Source organism: Malaya genurostris, chromosome 2 (genome assembly GCF_030247185.1).
Source record: "Malaya genurostris strain Urasoe2022 chromosome 2, Malgen_1.1, whole genome shotgun sequence".
Lineage (NCBI taxonomy): Eukaryota > Metazoa > Arthropoda > Insecta > Diptera > Culicidae > Malaya > Malaya genurostris.
This window is the reverse complement of record NC_080571.1, coordinates 14,354,720-14,375,304: the sequence shown is the minus strand read 5'-3', so window position 1 is coordinate 14,375,304 and position 20,585 is coordinate 14,354,720. Positions and strand designations below refer to the sequence as shown.

General features: G+C 38.1%; 1 protein-coding gene across 5 annotated transcripts in view; it reads left to right on the top strand.

Moving 5' to 3' along the window:
- The window catches only part of LOC131433015 (supporter of activation of yellow protein), a 49,507-nt gene that overhangs the window by 13,843 nt on the left and 15,079 nt on the right, over positions 1-20,585 (top strand). For all 5 annotated transcript variants that reach the window (XM_058599735.1, XM_058599731.1, XM_058599732.1 and 2 more), the window contains 2 exons: positions 590-672; positions 764-1,008. In XM_058599735.1, the coding sequence (XP_058455718.1) occupies positions 590-672; positions 764-1,008 (328 nt within the window). The remainder of the gene's footprint in view (positions 1-589; positions 673-763; positions 1,009-20,585) is intronic.

Genomic DNA, 20,585 nt, shown 5'->3' with positions numbered 1-20,585 from the left:
GAATTATTTTTTCGCAAATTTTCATTTTTGCTATTTCATTTATCAGTCTTTTTGCAGTGTTGTATCCTCGTTGCGTGCCGATGAAAAGTTCAATAGGGCATAGCTACAACGGGATAAATCGTTTCATCTGATATTTTCGATTGTTTGAAGTTTTCCTAAAAAAAAAAGATTTACTTTTATGTGCCAAGTTTGACTCATTTTGAAAACGTAGATTAATTTTTCAGAATCATAGAACTCTGTAACACGAACCATCATGTTATGTATGAAGATTGAAGATAGATCAAATTGGTTAGGACTTATCAAAGCTGCTTTGTGAATAGAGGCTGAAGACGATCGATTATTGGGTTTTACTTAGGAAAAACTGATTCCATTCAACCGTATTCTACTTCGTGTTGTGCTGTATGTATCAACAGTTAGTTCTTATCAGATACGCACATTAAAATTGCAACTCGGAATCGTCGTTGAAAGGTCGCGCAACGCGAAAATTCACATGCAAAATGCGCGTTCTCTTGTGATGCCTAAATGTCTGGAAATTATTATTCAATGTATGATAACATTTACTACTAATGTACTATTATTTTTGTTATAGACCACGAGGCAGAGGTCGCGGCCGAGGCCGGGGACGAGGTTCCGGTTCAGGGAGAGGTGCTAAATCAGCGCAAGCTAAGCTCGGTAAGTCATGAAGAAGGTGTCGATCATTATTGCAATGCTAACTGACAAACGATTTTTTCTTTTTTTTCTATCAATCCATCGGTGTTTGTAGATGGCGAAATAGGTGTATTAACTCCTGCAGGAGAACTACCTTTTGTGACTCCGGTTCGCCGGGGACGTGGTGGTGGACGAGGTCGTGGTAGTGGACGAAGCCGTGGACGCGGTCGAGGTAGTCGAGGTGGTCGAGGACGTGGCCGCGGACGGGGTCGTTCGAATTCTGTTAGCCCACAGAAAGCTGCAAGTCCTGCGAAAGCTGGTAGCCAAGATTTTCACGGTTTCTTGACCCCCGATGGAACGGTGAGTACTAACCCGTCAATCGTTTGTTGCGTTGTTCTACTATGATAACCCAAATGATAATCAAACGGTTTTCATTCACAACCAATACTACCAACACTTGAACATACCCTTCCGGTTACTATGCCTGCCTGTGTGTTTCATTTATTTGTGTCCTAGATTGCCTTCTATTTTTCTCTCTCGCACAATCAGTTTCGTTCGTTCTCTCCACACACGTTTCCAACTAACTAACCTACCATACACACCCACCCACCCAGTGCGACTTGCTCGGTTTGTCCATTCGTCGGATAGATGCTGGTCGCAAACTGCTCGATTCTCGTCTCGCTGTGCTCATCATTTTTGGGTCGCTAGTGGCACCCAACAAGCTACTGGCGCGCGGTGTGCTTGGCTGTTGGAGGTGAAAGAGAGGGAACCGGCAATCGGCATTTTTTTAGGATCCGTCATTGCATTTTTTGTTTTGCTCCGGATTTTCCGCTCCGCATCCATTCCCTCTCATTCTATTTACCTGCCGCTGCGGCGACGGTGGCAGTGCATATCAACCGAGACGCGGGAAGGCCGGTCGGCTAAAGTCCTTGCGAATGTTCTTGCAGGGTTAGTTTTAGCATATAATAAAATGACGAATGTTGTACATTATCATCGTGGTCTCTGAAAGCGCGGCGACGATCGGAGAGCTATTGAGTGTTTAAACCGTAATGGATCACTAGTATTATTACAATCGTAAAAGAACAATTGTGTCTTGTTTATTATAATTGAGAGCTTATCCCAATAAACAATATTATCGAGCTTTCCGCCACTTGACTCACATTGCAAATGATTTCAAGTATGTTTTTTTTTATTCAATAGTAATATATTTGAAGGCACACTGCTTAAGCTCTAAGATGCCAAGAGCATTTTTTAATTTTAATTAATGACTAACTTAAAACTAGGGTATTATCCTTAGGGTAGTGGCGAATTCCGGTCGCAATGGTCGATTCTGGCAGATTCAGTCTGCAGCTGGCGATCGGCAATGGTCGGTGGATTAAATATGACACTAGTATCTTCCAGATGACGATTATACGTTTCAATGGGTCCGCTGGAAACACCCCCAGGTCACAGAGACCCGGCGGGTGGCCCGCATGTTGGTCATCGACTGGAGCAGTTTTCCCGTGGGCGATGATGTTGCCTAAGAGAATGAAAGAAGTATAGAGAAGTAATTTTGTGGAAAACGGGGTGAAAAAGGGGGTATGAGAACGAATGACTAAAAACGATAAAGATCTAATTAGTTGACATTGAGATGGTGGAGAAACGGTTTCAAGTATGTTGAAACACACAATAAATTAACTATTATTTTGGGTATCGAACACGGTTTCTGGCATATTTGATTTCTTGTTATCTATTATGTTCTTCTAAAGGGTATTGTTTAACAGCTTGCAGATTTGAAATTTGAATAAAACACATGCCAAATTTTGAAATAGCTATTTTTTTTTATTTGGTGGATAATTTTTTGGCATTTAACATTTAAATAAAATTTTGGGCATATGGCCGCAACGACTATTTTTCACAAAGTTCATTCTGGAGGTTCAATTTTTGACTACTTTTTCAAAAATTCATTGATTCATTCTGTATCGATTTCTTTTCACGGTAACGTCGTCCTTCCTCCTTTTTTTTAAGAAAAGGACCGATAATTCCACCAGCCCATAGACCGCACCAAACAGTACATTCATCGGGATGTTGTCAATGTCTTGGTGAATGTAGACCGAAATTTGGTAATTACATTCTTTATGGTGGACTAAGACGATTATTTGCACCTTAAAATTCACGAAATAGCATTTTGAATATAAGTTTCCACAAGTTGGAAGCGTTGTTTTGGAGTTAACCTATTCATGATGATTTGCCAAACAATACTGAGTAGAGACGTATTTTTACACAACTCAGACAATAGAGTTATTCCTATTGAAAAACAAACCTAGAAAACACCCGTTATATATAATTTAATAGCATTCTATGGAAAAGTTTCGGATGAATCTTAATTTGAGAAAATCTGTTTAGTCATTTAAAACCTGATACACTGATGATGAATGTATAAAACGTTCAAAATACGTATCTGTGAGGTGACGTTTATTATGTACAAGTTTAAAGTGTTGCGAGATACATAGTGAATGTGCATAGTGACGTGATATATTGTAGAATTCAATGGTGTTAAAATATTCTTGTGCTGAAATTATGCTACTAAACGCTTAAGTGACAAATCATTACCTACTGCTTTTTAAATACTATTTACTATATATTTTTATACATATTTCAAATTGTCACTAAAAATCAACATATCAGTTTTTTCAAAAAACTTTTTCTTTGATGGAAGAAACTAAGAAAAATTTTATAATATTATGAGGCAAATGTTTCTTCAGATAACACTGTGGAATAGTCATGGGTTGGGGAAACGTATTTAACCCAAGTGGGTAATTTGGGGGACGATCCACTATTTTAAAATATTCTGGAAATGTTATAACACGACACAATATAGGTTTTGAACGATATTATTTATAATTTTGAATTACAAAAATCATTATTATTATTATTGATATTAATAGTATAGTATTGTTTTCCGCTCGAAATGTCACCCACCTTCGAAAATTTCGTACCCATCGTGCCAACCTCTTTCACCGGCCTTGGAAATAGTGTTTTTTTTTTGTTTTGTTGTGGTCGCAGAGGAATACCCTACGATGCGGTTACATTGGACAACGTCAAAACTACATAAAATGATGCTAGATGACCGGAAAATGAACGCACACGATCTACCAGATGCCACAAAAATTATTATTGAGCGAAAATGCCACAATTCGAACAAGATTCTGATAATTGGAAAGATATCTTGCTACTGGATGTCAAAACATGCCTGTAAAGGCGAACGCGAGCGTACTTCGGAGGCTTGTTTGGCTATGCTTGGGCTTTTGGTGTCATTTATTAGCTGTTCATGAAACCTAGATCCGTTATTGTACATCAAAGAATTTCTCAGGCGAAACATAACATGAAATTTCATCCGAGCTTGCATGGCACAAGATCAGAGCATACGAACTAAAGTTTCAAATCGTTTTATGGCACTTTTTGTATTGCTATCTAGCAACAACCTACCTCTAGCATGCTACGCGTAGGACTGAAACGTTAGCTATAATTTCGCTTCAATTTATAGATTCGCGTGCTTCCAACGGCTTCGATTGGTCAATAAGAGCGATGCTTTCCCTTTGATATATCGCTTACTCCTTCGAAACCATCGTCTATGGCAGGGAAATCCGATATGCCGGAGATTTTTAGCAGACAAAATAGGACACTGCTCGCTACTAATCAAAATTTCAATCATTTATAATTGAAAATACGTGGCTTGATGCATTCAAATCGAAGAAATATTTTCAATCAAATGGTGAAATAATATTAATTGATACAAAATAAACTGAGCTGTAAGTGTTTAAAACCTGACCACATTTCTACGTGTTTTTCCTTGAGCTTCTGATTTGCACATCAAAACATCATTATCATGATTATAAGCAACGATTTGAGGTTCAAATTACTCTCCCATCCATCTTATTTGCCCTGTTGGCTTCCCCGACCTATAATCTATTCCCAACCTCAAATCGATATCAGTTTTGTTTTGAAGTCATCGACAGCTATTTCAGGGTCCAGACACCGAGACCGATATAGCCAAAGTAAATTTGTATGGCCTTGTTCTAATATGACTTACAAATTGGAAGAGTTTTGAGTCACATTTAGATTTTTTTCCCGTTTTTCATGAATCGTAATAAGGCGACCTCTTGACCACTTCCTTTTGTTGCTTTTGTAACTGCGAATGCCTCTGGGATTCGTCAAACGCTACAATCTCGACTTTAACCATGTGTATTATCTCAAGAAAGTTGCCATCGTGAGTACGCAGTATTCTGGAACACGGAATAACAATTTGGGCTCCGTATCACAATGTTCACAACAATCTGATAGAAAGCGTTCAGAAGTGTTTGTTTTTGCTATTCAAAGACTACCTTGACAGAATTGTCTCGAATCGCTGTGCTCTCATCAACCTATACTCTCTGTAAAATATACGAGAATTTCGTCAACGGCTCTTTGTTTTCGTTTTGATTGACTTATAACTTCGATTGCTTCATGCTATTGGAAAGAATGAACTTTTTTTAACTCTCCGGGTAGAGGTCGGTTCTAGAGAATTAACTTTCTCCGACGCTCAGTAAATCGCCTACAGTATTAGGTTTTACACGAACATGACATAACCTCACAAAATGAACCGAATGAACTTTTGTTTGACAGCCGCCGATGGTTTAAAAATTCATCGTTTGAATTTAAAAATTGTAAGTCGCCTCACACTTAACAGGGCAATATTTTTAGTTCTTTTCACTGTGGAACACGTTTCTAACAGGTACTTTTTCGTCATTTTTCAGTTTTTAATTTGCCTAAATAGAGTTTCAAAACATTTGGTAACGATACGATACGGTTCGTTTCAGAGATTGATTAAATAAAAGTGGCTAGTTGTGAAGTTTAAAGATGATTTTTTGAGATGTGTTCCTCGACAATGTTGCACATATTCTTCGTGTAACTAATTCATTCACCCATCCTCGGTGCGAATATCCTGTCTATACTCATGCCCGTCTCGAACAACGTTGAGCTATTCACTGCACGAAAGAGAGAAGGGTGAAAATGAATCAGCAATAATCGTAGAGAACTCGAATCTACTAATACATTTTTCGCTGCTGGTATACATCGTGCATATTCGTTATGTACATTCGTTTGTCATTCGTTCATTCACTTCACTCTTCGAATTGGTTCGAATAGCGTCGCTGCGATGATCGTTGGATTCCATTCTTCGCGAAGCATTCTCCATCTAATAAATTAATCATATCTCGTGAAGTAGCAGTGCTGGAGGAGTGCTGGGATATGGTTCATCACACACTCATAAGACTATGGTACTAATACAGAGGAAAACGTCTTAATTTGCTTGTTTTAAAGACAGCGTCGGTTTCGTTCGCATCCGAATATATGGACAAGCCCGAATATCAGAGCGATTATCGAACAAAGGCGAAGGGAAGCGAACGATGATCATTGGCGTTCGTTGCATTTTAGATATTCGAGCAACATTGTTCCTCGATTTTTTGAACTTTTTTTGTAAACAGTACCGCTGAACTGTCAAGGATGAACACTTGTTCATTTGTGACGTCAAGATAAAAAATCTAATGGAATAATAGGTTCCATCGAGTAGTTCACAAAAGCATTCTTCAGTGTTTATACCTTATGATCAAAAAAGAACCGTAATTTTCATTTTAAAATTCCCGCGCTTGTTCAATCGGTAAACTTTTATTCTCTCAACGCTGGCAACACTTTTATACACATTCTGTCAAATTTTGACGCAAATCGTACGATTAGTTTTTGTTTGGCGTCTATACAAAGAAGTTGAAAAATTTTCGTGTCACGATTTTTATAATGGATGAAAATTTAGAACAACGTGCGTGCATCAAATTTTGTGTTGCAAATGGATTTAAGTGTTCCGAAACGTTGAATATGTTAGAAAAGGCCTTTGGTGAATCGTGTCTAGGAAAAACACAGGCATACGAGTGGTATAAACGCTTCAAAGGTGGTCGTACAAGCTTGGATCATGATGAGATCCCTGGCCGCCCAACAACATCTGTTACTGAAGAAAACATTGAATCGGCGAAACAAATCGTGTTGCAAAATCGTTCTGTACCGATTAGAGAGATTGCTGTGTTGTTGGGCATCTCTTATGGATCAGCCGAACACATTTTAACTGATGTTTTGGGTTTGAAACGTGTCGCTTCTCGGCTGGTGCCAAAAAAGCTGAATTTCATTCAAAAACAGCGTCGTGTTGATGTGGCCAAAGAGATGATTTCCAACGCAGATAGTGACCCCACATTCATCGTATGCATCATAACTGGTGATGAGGTGTGGATCTATTGAATATGACGTCGAAACCGCACAACAATCGACCGAATGGCGCTTCGAAGGCGAGCCGTTGTTCTAAATTTTCATCCATTATAAAAATCGCCACACGAAAATTTTTCAACTTCTCTGTATAGACGCCAAACAGAAACTAATCGTACGATATGCGTCAAAATTTGACAGAATGTGTATAAAAGTGTTGCCAACGTTGAGAGAATAAAAGTTTACCGATTGGACAAGCGCGGGAATTTTGAAATGAAAATTCCGGTTCTTTTTTTATCATAAGGTATCACATGGTCGCATCACATCATTTTTTCAACCAAGCGCTTGGCATTTGCGTTGCCTATTTGTATGAGAAGAGTGATGCTAATCTAAAATACCCTTCTTAGTCTACTTAGTGGAATTTTCATAGATCTTAAAAAATCACTTTTTTGAGATGCTTAAATTTTTGAGCTCTTCCGCTTTACGAAATTAGAAGTGATCCCAAAATATTGGCATCCTTATATACTTTCGAAAGTGTTTTGTCGGTTACGTCACTTATATCATCATATCTAATAAAAGCTTTCAAACGGGCCTAGGCTTGTTAAAATCAGTTCAGCCATCTCCGAGAAAATTGCGCGTTAAAAAAAAAACAACGCGTTTTGTCGATTACGTCACTTATACCATCATATCTCCCGCACCAGAAGTCACAGTCATTTAATCTTTGAACTTGATCAATGGCCCATTACTAGCTTTCAAACGAGCCTAAGCTTGTAGAAATCGGTTAAGCCATATTTGAGATAAATGCGCGTTCGATTGGTATACAACACTATGGGTCTCCGAGGCTCCGTTCGATAGTCGGTTTTTTAGGTTATTCTAATACCTTTCTATTGGGAAAGGAAAAAATGGTTGTTAAGCCTTTTGCAAATAACAATCTAGATCTATTTTGGAAAAGCTAAGTATTCAAAGTGGCTTTTTGAGCAAAATTTATGTAAGTGTCATTATAATTTGAGATGATCAGATGTCCAATTTTTTCGACTGATTGCTACCAAAAATTGTGCTGCCAACTCCGACTATTAATTGGCGTGAATTTCGTCTGGAAGTTTGGGAAAATCGGTTTAGCAATCTCCGGTGTTTCCGGAACAAGTATAGTTGAAATAATTTTTTTCGACTGATTGCTACCAAAAATTGGCAAACTAAAAGAGTTTACTAAATAATTATTTGATGATAGTATTTGATCTTTACACTTATAAAATTGATGATTTTAACACTTATCATTCAGCTATTCCGGAACGGGAAATCGAATCTGGACAATATTTCAAATAATATTATGTCAGCAATCAGATCGATAGACAACTTCAATTGTTTTTTTTTTTTGTTGATTTATTAGAACAATTAATCGATCTACAATTTCGGTTCAACGCATTGGTTGGAATAATAACGTGAGAATTGGCGCCTTAAATTAGAGCTTTGGCCTAACGGGGACTATTGTTATTTCATTGGTAGAGTCACCATATTATTTTGCCGATTACTCGACTTTCAATCAACGAATTGTAATAAAATCGGATACAATATCTTTGCTTCGGAAGGTCAATCTATCGAACAGAGACAAAGTTTCGAATCTTAATTGTTTTGTGATATTGTTTCTTAGGACAGAAGTAAAGATATTAATTCCGTTTACATTGGAATCGGCTGGTAATGTAATGTTAAATCAATTTTCAGCTCAGAATTTTAGTTCAGGTTGTATAGAATAGTTTATGGTACGAAAAATCAAATACTTACATATCTTTTCAGTCGGTAAATCTCCCCTTTTTCATGTCATTAACTCTTATTTAATCCACTGACCATTGCCGATCGCCAGCTGCAGACTGAATCTGCCAGAATCGACCATTACGACCGGAATTCGCCACTACCCGAATGACAATACCCTAGTTTTAAGTTAGTCATTAATTAAAATTAGAAAATGCCCTTGGCATCTTAGAGCTTAAGCAGTGTGCCTTCAAATATGTTACTATTGAATAAAAAAAATGTCATTAACTCTTACCCAGCAAATAGAGAGATCACACGAGGAGGTAACTTTGAACATAACATACACACTAAAAAAAATCCCTGTGATTTTACATCTTATAAGATGCACATAAATGGAGCGTCGCTGTTCACGCAAATTTACGTGGCAGAACATTTAACATTGTGTCTAAAACTCCGTGCATGAAATTCGTTGAAATAAAAAAAGAATACTGATAGCAACCGACGCGACTTGAACCGAGAATCATTGGATCGCAAGTACGTCTGTTAATCGACTGAGCCACAGAAGCATACATCTGCTTGGTTGATAAAAGGTGCATTTAAATTCATACAGTCGCATCTGCTAGCAGAATGCAAGTTACCAGTAAAATTCAAGCTATTCTAACATTAAGTCCTTACAAATGAAATTTTCCGTCATTTGACAAATTAGGTTCTTTATGAATTTCATCGTATGAGAAATTAAATCATCTGTAATATTCAAATTTTTTTGGTGTGTATTATTATGCTATTGATAATCTATAAACTACAACTTGATTCAATATATTGCACTTATTCTAGGCCACTTTCCACAAAACATCTGTCACATGCATTCATTTTCGGAGTATCAAGTCGTAAAACAACCTCTCAGAAACAGCCAAAATGATTCAATCTCTACTTGGAAACTTGAAATGGAATTCGCATGTCCAGCAAAGAGTTGAAAATGTGATCCATATTGATGCGAAATTAAATCGTCTGTCAAGATTTGCTCTTCTTCGAAGCCTATCAACCACAACGATCTTCTTATCGATGATGGAGAAAGGTCGTGAAAGTGAGAGAACAAGAACGGATAAAAAAAACGAAGAGTGCTGCGCATAGTCGCATAACCATGTGAGACCACAAGCAAACATACACGAGTCAAGTCTTTCACCACAATTATTATACCAACTCAAGCATACAAATATAGACAAATTTATACGGTAGGTTATTAATTTTGGTGTTGCGATTTTTCTCAGGCGGTTCTGCTGAGATACTACAGGCGGCTATACACTCGTTGGTCCGTGCATGACGGGACATAATTCGAGCAACATTCCTACCCTCCATTCGTCGCATCATCACACCGAATATTCCCGGGATGTCACTCGATTTGCGCTAGCCTGCTCTCGAAGTCGGTAGTCGTCACATAACATTGGTTTTGCTGTTCCCCACATTTTCGCGAATTACAACCCCTTTCCACCGCCACCCGTCTGCTGGTTACTTGCCGCCGTTGTAGAGCAAACAGGTTCTCCCGAAAAGGCACTAACGGGAAAGACAGGAGAACCATCGCGGGACCAGCAGCAAAGCTAGCAACAGACGACAATTCGGAGAACAATTCGACGAGAGTAGCGATTATTCGTACTTGAAGTGCGATGGGGCCTTTCTCGACGCTAGCAGCGATCCCTGCACTGATTGTTAAATTTATTGCATTGCATGCAATTATAATTAACGAATAAATGACCTGTGTCGTCTGTTGTTGTCATTTTGCCTGTATAGCAAGAGTAGTACATAACTGGTCGTTGTGAATGTGAATTGTTGAAACACACGTAGCTGTGCTTCCGAGGATTAAATAAATTCTTCTAAAAGGTTGCTTCATGGACGAGTGTCGCAAATAATTGCTTTATAATTATTTGCTATTCGATACCCCAATCGCTTAATCGTAACCTCGTCAAAAGACGTGCACCTAGCCAATCGCAACTTTATCAATTTTTGCGTTCATTCTGTGCAAATCGTCATAATTTGCTGAACACCAACACAGCCCAGACTTTTGATTGAGTTTGCCCCCACACGGTCGGTCGTTTGCGATTGTGTGGGATCACCCAGCGGGAAAAGACACTAACTTTGCAAAAGTAACCATATGTACACGGATGTTACTTACAGAACACGATACACGTGTATGCGTGAATTTGTAGCGAACACACTTTCAAGGGGGATATCAAGTTAGTAAAGATTTCAGGCAGTGGACTTTGCCTCAAACTGCCTGTAGCAAGAAACACTGCTCCTCCACTAGTCCTCAGTAAAATGTGTGGAACACCAACTTTCAGTTGACCTTGTGCGTGTATTCGAATTGATCCGTAACCTTTGCAACTCTACCGTCTTGAGTACAAAATTCGTTTACTCTGGGTGATTTAGGTATATTGAACCATATTGAAAAGAATGTAAGTCGTTTATACCACTACATTAAATGGTAGAAAAGGCATGGATTTATTAAAGCAAATTTTATTTACATAAGTTTATTGAGAATGAAAATATGGCCGGAGAAAATTCATTTCCAGCCATCATCAGCCACCGTGCCACAGATAGTGGCGAGTAAAAAGTGAAACATATTATCATAACACTTGTACTCTTGTACAATATTCCATCCCATGGAAAATTCTCATTCGGTTTTCTCTCTCTATCCCCTCGATATTTCAAAGTGGTATGAATGAATGCAGTGACGTTAGAAAATTCTTGGAACCCCTATCAAGCGTGTTTCTTGAAAATTTGGTAGCAAAACCACAAATGTTTTTGTAATCGTTTTATGATTCTTTTCGTTTCTTCTCCACGGTTTTGTCATCTATTTTTTGGTGCAAAGCAATTCTAATTCTAACTGCTCTTGCCATTTAGCAGTTCGTCTGGAACTGTCAAGATGACGCAAAGTAACACTTCAATGGGAATACCCATCTGATGAACGCAAATGAGTTAATATATTCATCATCGAAGTATAAGCTCAACACATTCAACCGATAATGTTTCGATTCGCCTATTTCACATCAACCCAGGGTCGGCTGCCGCTTGTTCTCTCTGTCTGTCTGTCAGTCTGTCTGCCTATCCGTCCGATTGTCTGCGGTGTTTGCTTGAGTTTGAGTGATGACGACGGTGTAGAAATCAACACCGTTTAGGTCATCCATCGATAGGTATTCATAAGCGATAATACAGCACCGCAACGATCTATTCAACCAACACACAGAGATCTTCTCATCAGTCGTGTTACTTCGGCGGAGTCTTTTTTTTTTTCATTCGCCATTAACTTTAACTCCACCACCCTTCCTACCCAATTATGCTGGCCGCTATCGGTTGTTGTTTTTTTTTTCGGTGTAAGTAGCTTTGATCCAATCGAACCCCTTTGCAGTGTTTAACGCTGCCGGATGATATATTGGAGGTTTGTTAGCACGAAAAATTATGATGCGATGACTCCTCCAACACCGCACACTGGCGTCTGTTTTCTTCCGCTTAGTCATGGAGAAGTGTGTCGCTTCATTCACATTGCACATGGCTTCTTCTGAGCACCAGCTCGATCTATAGTGTTCAGATATGATATTACTGAACGGATGACTCTGTGTAATTTCTTCAGCTCGAGTTAGGGTGGTTGTCGTCATGTTGCATCATACAATGTTTGGAATACCTCCAAATCTTATTAGTCGTGTCATATTCTTTTTTCAGAGTGGTTTACGAGGCAGGCAGACAACTAATGCGTTCGTAGATCATGCAATTTAATTGCTATATGCGTGTATTTATTCGTTATAATTAGATCGCACAACAAGATTTGAATGTACTTTATACGTGCATAGATGCAAGTTATTCAAAGAGTGTTACGATCGAAAATTGACCAAACAAGAATGTGTGTAAATCGGTTAAACTTCTTGATAAAAACTAAAATCAAGTTTATTTTGCAAGCTCAATTCATAGAGAATGGTGAAAATATATTAACTTAAGCTTCCTTTTAAGCGAACTCGCGTGTGAAATACTGCTTGGCTTTCTTGGTTACTTTCCTCGTCGTTATTTCCCCCTTGAGCTGCATCTCGCTAACAACTGTCTTTCGTGGAGGTCTCGGTTGACGAAAGTCCCAAATTTTTCCATTGGGATGAGCTGTGAGTGGCTACCCTGATTGGTATAATGCTGTTTTGCATAATACCGTTTGGCATAATGGTCATTTGGCATGAAATATACATAGTGGTTGATACTGCGATGGTCGCCAAACACAAATCTCCAAATAACTAGGGGAACGTGCTACTTGATCCAATTTGTTCTGATTCCTGAACTCCTAGTTTTTCGAGGATCATACAAACGGGTGAATTACAGGTTTCCTTGCAAAAGTCGTCGCTTCCGATTAGTCACTGGACGACATTGGCTTAGCGCAGCCGATATGTTCAATGTGGCTTTTTCACAAAACGGTTTCGACCCACTGAGGGATAGCTCCTAGTGTTGAGCAGGCCGAACAAAAGAGTGGATTATATGCGAGGGACTGCCGCTTCCGACGGCCTCTATGACTTCGTTTATGTGGTTGTGGGTTATTAAGGGGCGGGTAGGGTCTAATACTTTTGAAAAACGAATCTCTGGGAGTTATGGGCCTTTATCTATGCTTATCCGATTCTGCAAAGGAGCAAGAGCTCGGCGCACATACCCAAAACTTCTACTTCGATTGACTTAAAAACTTGGCGGAAAATACTTGAAATGTATTATAAATACAAAAGAAAAACCTGTTTTAATCCACCTAGTGGTGTAATGATGCCTTTCTCATATCAATCATACTATCATATATAGTACTGTGGTATTCTTGAAACTATTTTTTTTTTCGATTCGTAAAAGAATAACTGAAATCGGTTTGTTTGATCGTCTACTGGTAAAAACTATCAATTGGAGAAGATTTAAGGTCGATTTTTTGAGAATTTTGTTTACGTTTTTCACTCTTTTCAGTGATGGTAGAAATTTTTTAACACATTTCACATTATATTTCCGGAAGTCGAATCCGTATAAAACTCAGGAATCCCGTATGGGACCGCAGGACTGTTCATTTGAACCTGAGTTTGTGAAAATTGGTCGCGCCATCTATGAGAAAAGTTAGAAAACATATTTTTATTTTTTGCACATGAAATTCAGGAATTTATTATGGGACCTAAAGAGCTTTAATTTGAAGTTTGTTAAACTCGGTTTAGCCATCTCCGAAAAAAGTTGATGCACTTATTTTCACAATTTTTTGCACATTTTACCCCATAGTTCCGGAACCGGAAGTTGGATCCAAATAATATTCAAGAATTTTGTATGGGACCACAAGACCTTCCATTTGAATCAAAGTTTGTGAAAATCGGTTCAGCCTTTTCCGAGAAAAGTTAGTGCAAAAAAAACGTTACATACACACATACGCACATACATACACACACAGACATTTTGCGTACTCGACGAACTGAGTGTATGGTATATGACACTCGGCCCTCCGGACCTTGGTTCAAAAGTCGGTTTTCACAGTGATTGCATAACCTTTCTATATGAGAAAGGCAAAAATATTATTTTCTGAAAGTTTTATACCCTACGGGGCCCCCTAAAACATTTCATGGAAAATGAACTTTAAACGCGTTTTTCTAGAAAGCAGGTGTTGAAAGTCCGTTCCCATTGTCATTCGAAAACTACTTCACCAATTATTTTCAACTTTGCAAACTTTCTACATGTAAAATACTAGACCCCAACGTACAAAATTTAGTTTACAAAATTTAGCTCACCAAAGAAGCTTAGATCTGAACTTGAATGATTTAAATCTGTACTTTACCACACTTGTCGCATACGATGAATAATTTGGATATCGTGATTGCATCGATTTATAGGTTAAGATTGATGTTAAATTTGAATTATCTCTACACACTTAGAAAATTTCGCAGAATTCGGTAATTTTTTACCGAATTTTCAACAGCTGAACCTTCGGTAATCAGTTCGGTAATTAAATTGATTACCGATCGTTCGGTAATTGCTGAACTGTCAAACAACTACCGTAAACTATAAACCAAATGATTCTTCGGTAATTTATTGTTTGTTTGTTTTCCTTTGGTTAAAATTCTGGATTTTCGGATTTCAAAAAACACAAATTTACAAAAACGAATGAAGGAAATTCCAACCTGTTGTGGCTATGGTTTGATTCCACAAAAAAAGGTCAAATGTTCCGGCTGACTGGAATTATGAGCGCCTTCCAAAACACTGCACAATCCGTCGACTCCACCAGAAATTACCCTCGAATTTGTGTAGGCAGCAAGTGGACAAGTGATACAAAATTATTTTCTGCCTATAAGTAAACAAAAAGCTTTTAGTGGTTCAAATGTTTTAAAAACTTTTGCACCTGTACCTCAATCCATTCGATGAACCCTTCAAGATTGTTTTGTTTGGTTAATAAAAAGACACTTACTAAAAACTGTTTTACAGTTAGTTTCATGACAATGAGTTTTCGCAGAAGTTCGGTTATTGGAAGATAATTTTACCATACGGACAGTATGGTTTTTACCGTACTCGGCAACTATTCAGATTTACCGTATGAATTGTATATCTATTTTCAAAATTCTGTAAATTTACGTAAGACTGATCGTCCGGTAAAAATTTGCATAATTATTGTAAAAGAAAACTCATGTACCGAAATATCGGTCATTTCTATAGATTACCGAAATTTCTCGTCAAAAATATTACCGAACAAAGGAATTAAATCTAAGTGTGTATAATTACCTTTTATCTCGATTAATTGGGAAAAGTATGCTCCACGTTTGCTTAAAGAAATAAGAATTGCCAAATAGTCGAAGATGTACACAAACTTACCGAAATTATTCACCGTATTCAAAGAACCTAGAATATTCCTAAAACATTTGAAATTGACAAAATATCAAAAATGTTCGAGATCAAACATTTTATTTAATTTTATTAACATCATAATATTCCGTTTTAAACTTACATGGATTTAAGTTTAAAACGGAATATTCTCCCGTGAAAAGAAGGTAATAATTTTTACAATAATATCATATAAGCGATGACAAAACCTCCAAATCACACACAATTTTCAATTTCAACTCATCTAGTAAATTTTTATCTGACTTCCAAATTTATAAACGGTTCAAGGATTCAGGTAGATATTTCCAAATTTGAAATATCGCCAAATGTCGAAATAAAGCAAAGCAAAGTCTTGGTATTACATTCCTTTTGTGGAATTTGGCCCTTTTGTTTTAACAGACTTCGCAGTCGATTCTTAGTGTACATAATCATTGCAGAATACTATGCATCCTACTGGAACTAAGAATCCTTCCAGGTCGGGGCTAGAACATATGACAACTGGCGTCCTATGCATTGAACCGCCAACCCGGGTAGATGTCGAAATAAAGTCCTTTTAAAGAGATGCAATACAGTATTCCTAAGTTATGGAATTTCACTAGAGTGATACACCAGTGTGTAAGTTTCATTTATACACAGCGGATGCATTTGGTGGCCTCCACACAAAAAGGAAAGCGCACTTCTTCTCAGTGTCCATTAGACAGATTTTGAGTGTGCGCTTGTGTTGAATGAAGCTGGTGCGAGAGAACCATATTCTCTTCGCATGAATCGCTCTCACGTGCTCTCGTCTTATTACACCCAAGTGATCACTGGCGCTGGTGATGGTGAGCGAACACTTCTGTAAACTTCAATTAATAGAGAGTAGATCTGGCCTTGCTATGAAAAACTTGCAAGAAAAAACGAAAATTCAACGATAAATTGTTTTATTTTGCTGATTTTGCGTGCTCCACGCTTCTTCTAAGCAAACAATACACCAGAGTGCTGTGAAAATATCTACGTCCACCTCAGAGAATTTGAGAGCTCAGCTCTAGCACTTTGGTGCGATTTAGTGCTAGAGGTAAAAGAGAATAAACACGCGCACCCATGATGCGTGCATACTATATACAATAATGGTGTAAATATGTAAAAGAGAAGAGCTTTCGTTGAAGTTGTCAGTGCGAGGGAAGAAATTTCGCTTGCTCTTTGTCACACAGGGAAGATGGACATCTCTGTTTGCAGATAATCATTTTTTGCATGTTGTTGGGCGAAATTCGAAAATTGTGCAAACTCCTTGCTGGGGTCAAATTGTGTACATTTTGAAATGTTTACATGTAAATGCCGCTTTAGTCATAAACAGAATGAACTGATCGCGTTCAACTTGAAGATTAACTCATGGAATTTAGCGTACAAATATGCTATGTACGCTATGCCGCATCTTGTTAATGGACCATGATAGAGTAAAATAGTTCGTTGAAACGACCGAAATAATTACTCTTTGAAAGACAAATTAAACAACACTTCATGAATGTTTCCGAAGACCTTAGTTATCAAAAATCTTACTGTTCATAGCACTATGCCGATAAAATTGTAAATATAGTAACCCTGTACACTGGAGAATGACTGGTAGGAGCGCCAATATGAATAATATTGAACTTGTTTCACTGACAATTCTTTGGACGGTCGACCCGGTACTGGTGTCTATTGCCGTACAATGAGATTCGAGTAATCTCCTTCACTGACTGGTTCGGGAATCGCCATTATTCTTTCTCAGTTCTCATTCTGCCAATGGGATTATGTCAAATGATTATACAATCATTAAATTATGCAAAACTGTATTCTAGATCTATTTTTTATGAATACGTTTATTTCTTAAGGCTGTTTACATAAGTTTTTCTTCGCCGTAGCATCACTTTTACATAAAATTCTTATCCTAATTTAATTCTAACATAGTCACAACGATGTGATTTATTAAAACATATTCCTCTTATTACTTAAATATCATCTTAGGTAACTCGTCATTAATTATGAAATCTACTCGGAAATATTATTTGAACCAAACGATTAACTTCTATAAATTATAAAATAAGCTGTTATTTTCAGACATTTTGTTAATAATTTCATAAACTGTTTCGAGTTTGTTTGTATCATTACATAATTTCTATTCTAATTTAGCTATTGGTTGAACTCATGGACGCAGCTGGAATCAGAACTAAGTCTTAAAAGAGGCCTTTATTAAATTGAAACTCCAATTTTCTTTATGAAATGATAAATAAGTTTCATGTATGGAAGGTCACGACAAGCAAGAATGTCTCGAACTGGGACATTGGATAGTCTACCTTGGGTACGCAAAGAATTTATTAGTTGAGATCTGACATCACGATACTCCACGCATGTCCAAACGACATGATCAATATCCCGATAACCTTCGCCACAAACACAATGATTAGTCTCGGAGAGCCCAATTCGAAGGAGATGTGCGTCTAACGTGTAGTGATTGGACATGAGTCTGGACATCACACGAATGAAATCCCTACTCACATCCAGTCCCCTGAATCAAGCCTTTGTCGATATTTTCGGAATAATTGAGTGCATCCACCGACCCAGATCATCTCTATCCCAAGAAGCTTGCCAGCTGGCAAGTGTTCTTTGGCGAGACGAGCTATAGAATTCGTTGAGAGCAATCGGTCTCTCATAAATTTCACCCTCAATAGCACCACGTTTGGCTAAAATATCGGCTCTTTCATTGCCAGGAATGGAGCAATGAGCCGGGACCCAGACTATAGTGATTAGATAATTATTGTTCAATATGTAGTTCAGGCACTGTTTTATTTTGTCCAGGAAAAACGGTTCAGTCTTGCCAGTCATGTTTGAGCGAATGGCTTCAATTGCACTCAGACTATCTGTGAAGAGGAAATAATGGTTTGGAGATAATGTGACGATTACACTCAAACTATAATGAACTGCTTCTAGCTCTGCTATTTAAACAGATGCAGGTTCTTGAAGCCTAAATGAAGCCGAAACATTATTGTTGAATATACCAAACCCTGTCGCTTCTTCAATTCGCGATCCGTCCGCGTAAAACATTTTCTCAGAGTTAATATGCCTGAACTTACTTGAAAATATTTTTGAGATTTCAGTCGAGCGTAGATGATCCGGGATTCCACGCATTTCGCGCTGCATGGATGTATCGAAAAATAAAGTTGAGTCAGGGACATTTAGGAGACTGACACGGATAGGGATATATCTTGAAGGGTAGATTTCCTGTGACATATGGTTAAAATATACTGTCATGAATCTTGTTTGAGATTGAAGCTCAACTAGCCTTTCGAAGTTATTAATAACCAGGGGATTCAGTACCTCACATCTTATTAACAGTCGCGATGAAAGCTCCCAAAAACGATCTTTCAATGGAAGAACTCCTGCCAGAACTTCAAGACTCATTGTATGTGTCGAATGCATGCAGCCAAAGGCAATTCGCAAACAACGGTACTGAATTCGCTCAAGTTTGATAATATGAGAGTTTGCAGCGGAACGAAAACAAACGCATCCATATTCCATCACTGAAAGTATCGTTGTTTGAAACAATTTTATTAGATCTTGCGGATGAGCACCCCACCAAGTTCCTGTTATTGTTCGAAGAAAATTTACTCTTTGTTGGCATTTCGTTATCAGATACCTAATGTGTCCTCCCCACGTGCATTTGGAATCGAACCACACCCCGAGGTATTTAAAAGTTAAAACCTGTTGGATCATTCTTCCCATCCTATGGAGCTGAAGCTGCGCGGGATCATGCTTTCTTGAAAAGACGACTAACTCTGTTTTCTCCGCAAAGAATTCGATACCAAGATGAACAGCCCAAACGGACAAGTTATCTAAGATATCTTGCAATGATTTATGCAGATCAATAGCTTTGGGTCCAGTAACTGAAACCACGCCATCATCTGCCAATTGTCTTAGTGTACATGGGGTTATTAGACAGCTGTCAATGTCATTCACGTAAAAATTATAGAGGAGCGGACTGAGGCATGAGCCTTGCAGGAGACCCATGTAGCTAATTCTGAATGTTGCCAAATCGCCATGTGAACAATGCATGCGTTTCTCTGACAAAAGGTTGTGCAAATAATTATTTATAACCTCTGGAAGTCCATATTGGTGGAGCTTGTCTGAAAGAACATCAATGGAAACTGAATCAAATGCTCCTTTAATGTCAAAAAATATAGATGCCATTTTTTGCTTTTGAGCGAAGGCAATTTGGATGTCAGGCGAAAGTAATGCAAGGCAATCATTCGTCCCTTTATTTCTACGGAAGCCAAACTGAGTATCTGACAACAAACCGTTCGTCTCGACCCAAGTGTCAAGACGTCGTAGAATAATTTTTTCGAACAATTTTCTGATGCAGGACAACATTGCAATGGGTCTATATGAGTTGTGATTGGAAGCTGTTTTCCCTGGCTTTTGAATGTCGATAATTTTCACTTGCCTCCAGTCAGGTGGGACAATATTTTGCTCAAGAAACTTGTTGAACAATTCCAACAAACGTCTTTTTGCGAGGTCGGGCAGATTCTTCACCAAGTTGAATTTAATTCTGTCCAACCCAGGAGCGTTATTGTTACAAGACAAGAGTGCTATAGAAAATCCCATCATTGAAAATGGGTTAATATTCTAGATCTAAATTGGGATTTTTCAATTGATAAGAATCATATTCGAAGTCATCGTTTGCTGATTTTCAAGCGATTCCCATTTATTCCTCTATACAACCTGCTTGCCAAACAAAATTTCGTGATAAGGAGTGTATCAAAAATAAGCATTACATACATTTGTGTTGTACGTGTGCATTTGTGATGGTTTTTTATGCTCAGATCGTAGCATGCCGTGCGTTTGGCTGTCAGCTTTCGTTTGTTTATTTGTTTGTGCGGTTGATATTCTGCGTTTTCAAAATGTCGCGTATTGAAAAGGAAGTGAAAATTAAGGTTCTGGACACATGGCTAAGTGAGAAGGCTATTACTATGCGAAAATTGGCGAAGCGGTTTGGAATTCATCATGCCGGTCTCAAAACCATCATTAATAAGTTTGGAGAAGAGGCAGAAAACCCGGTTCTT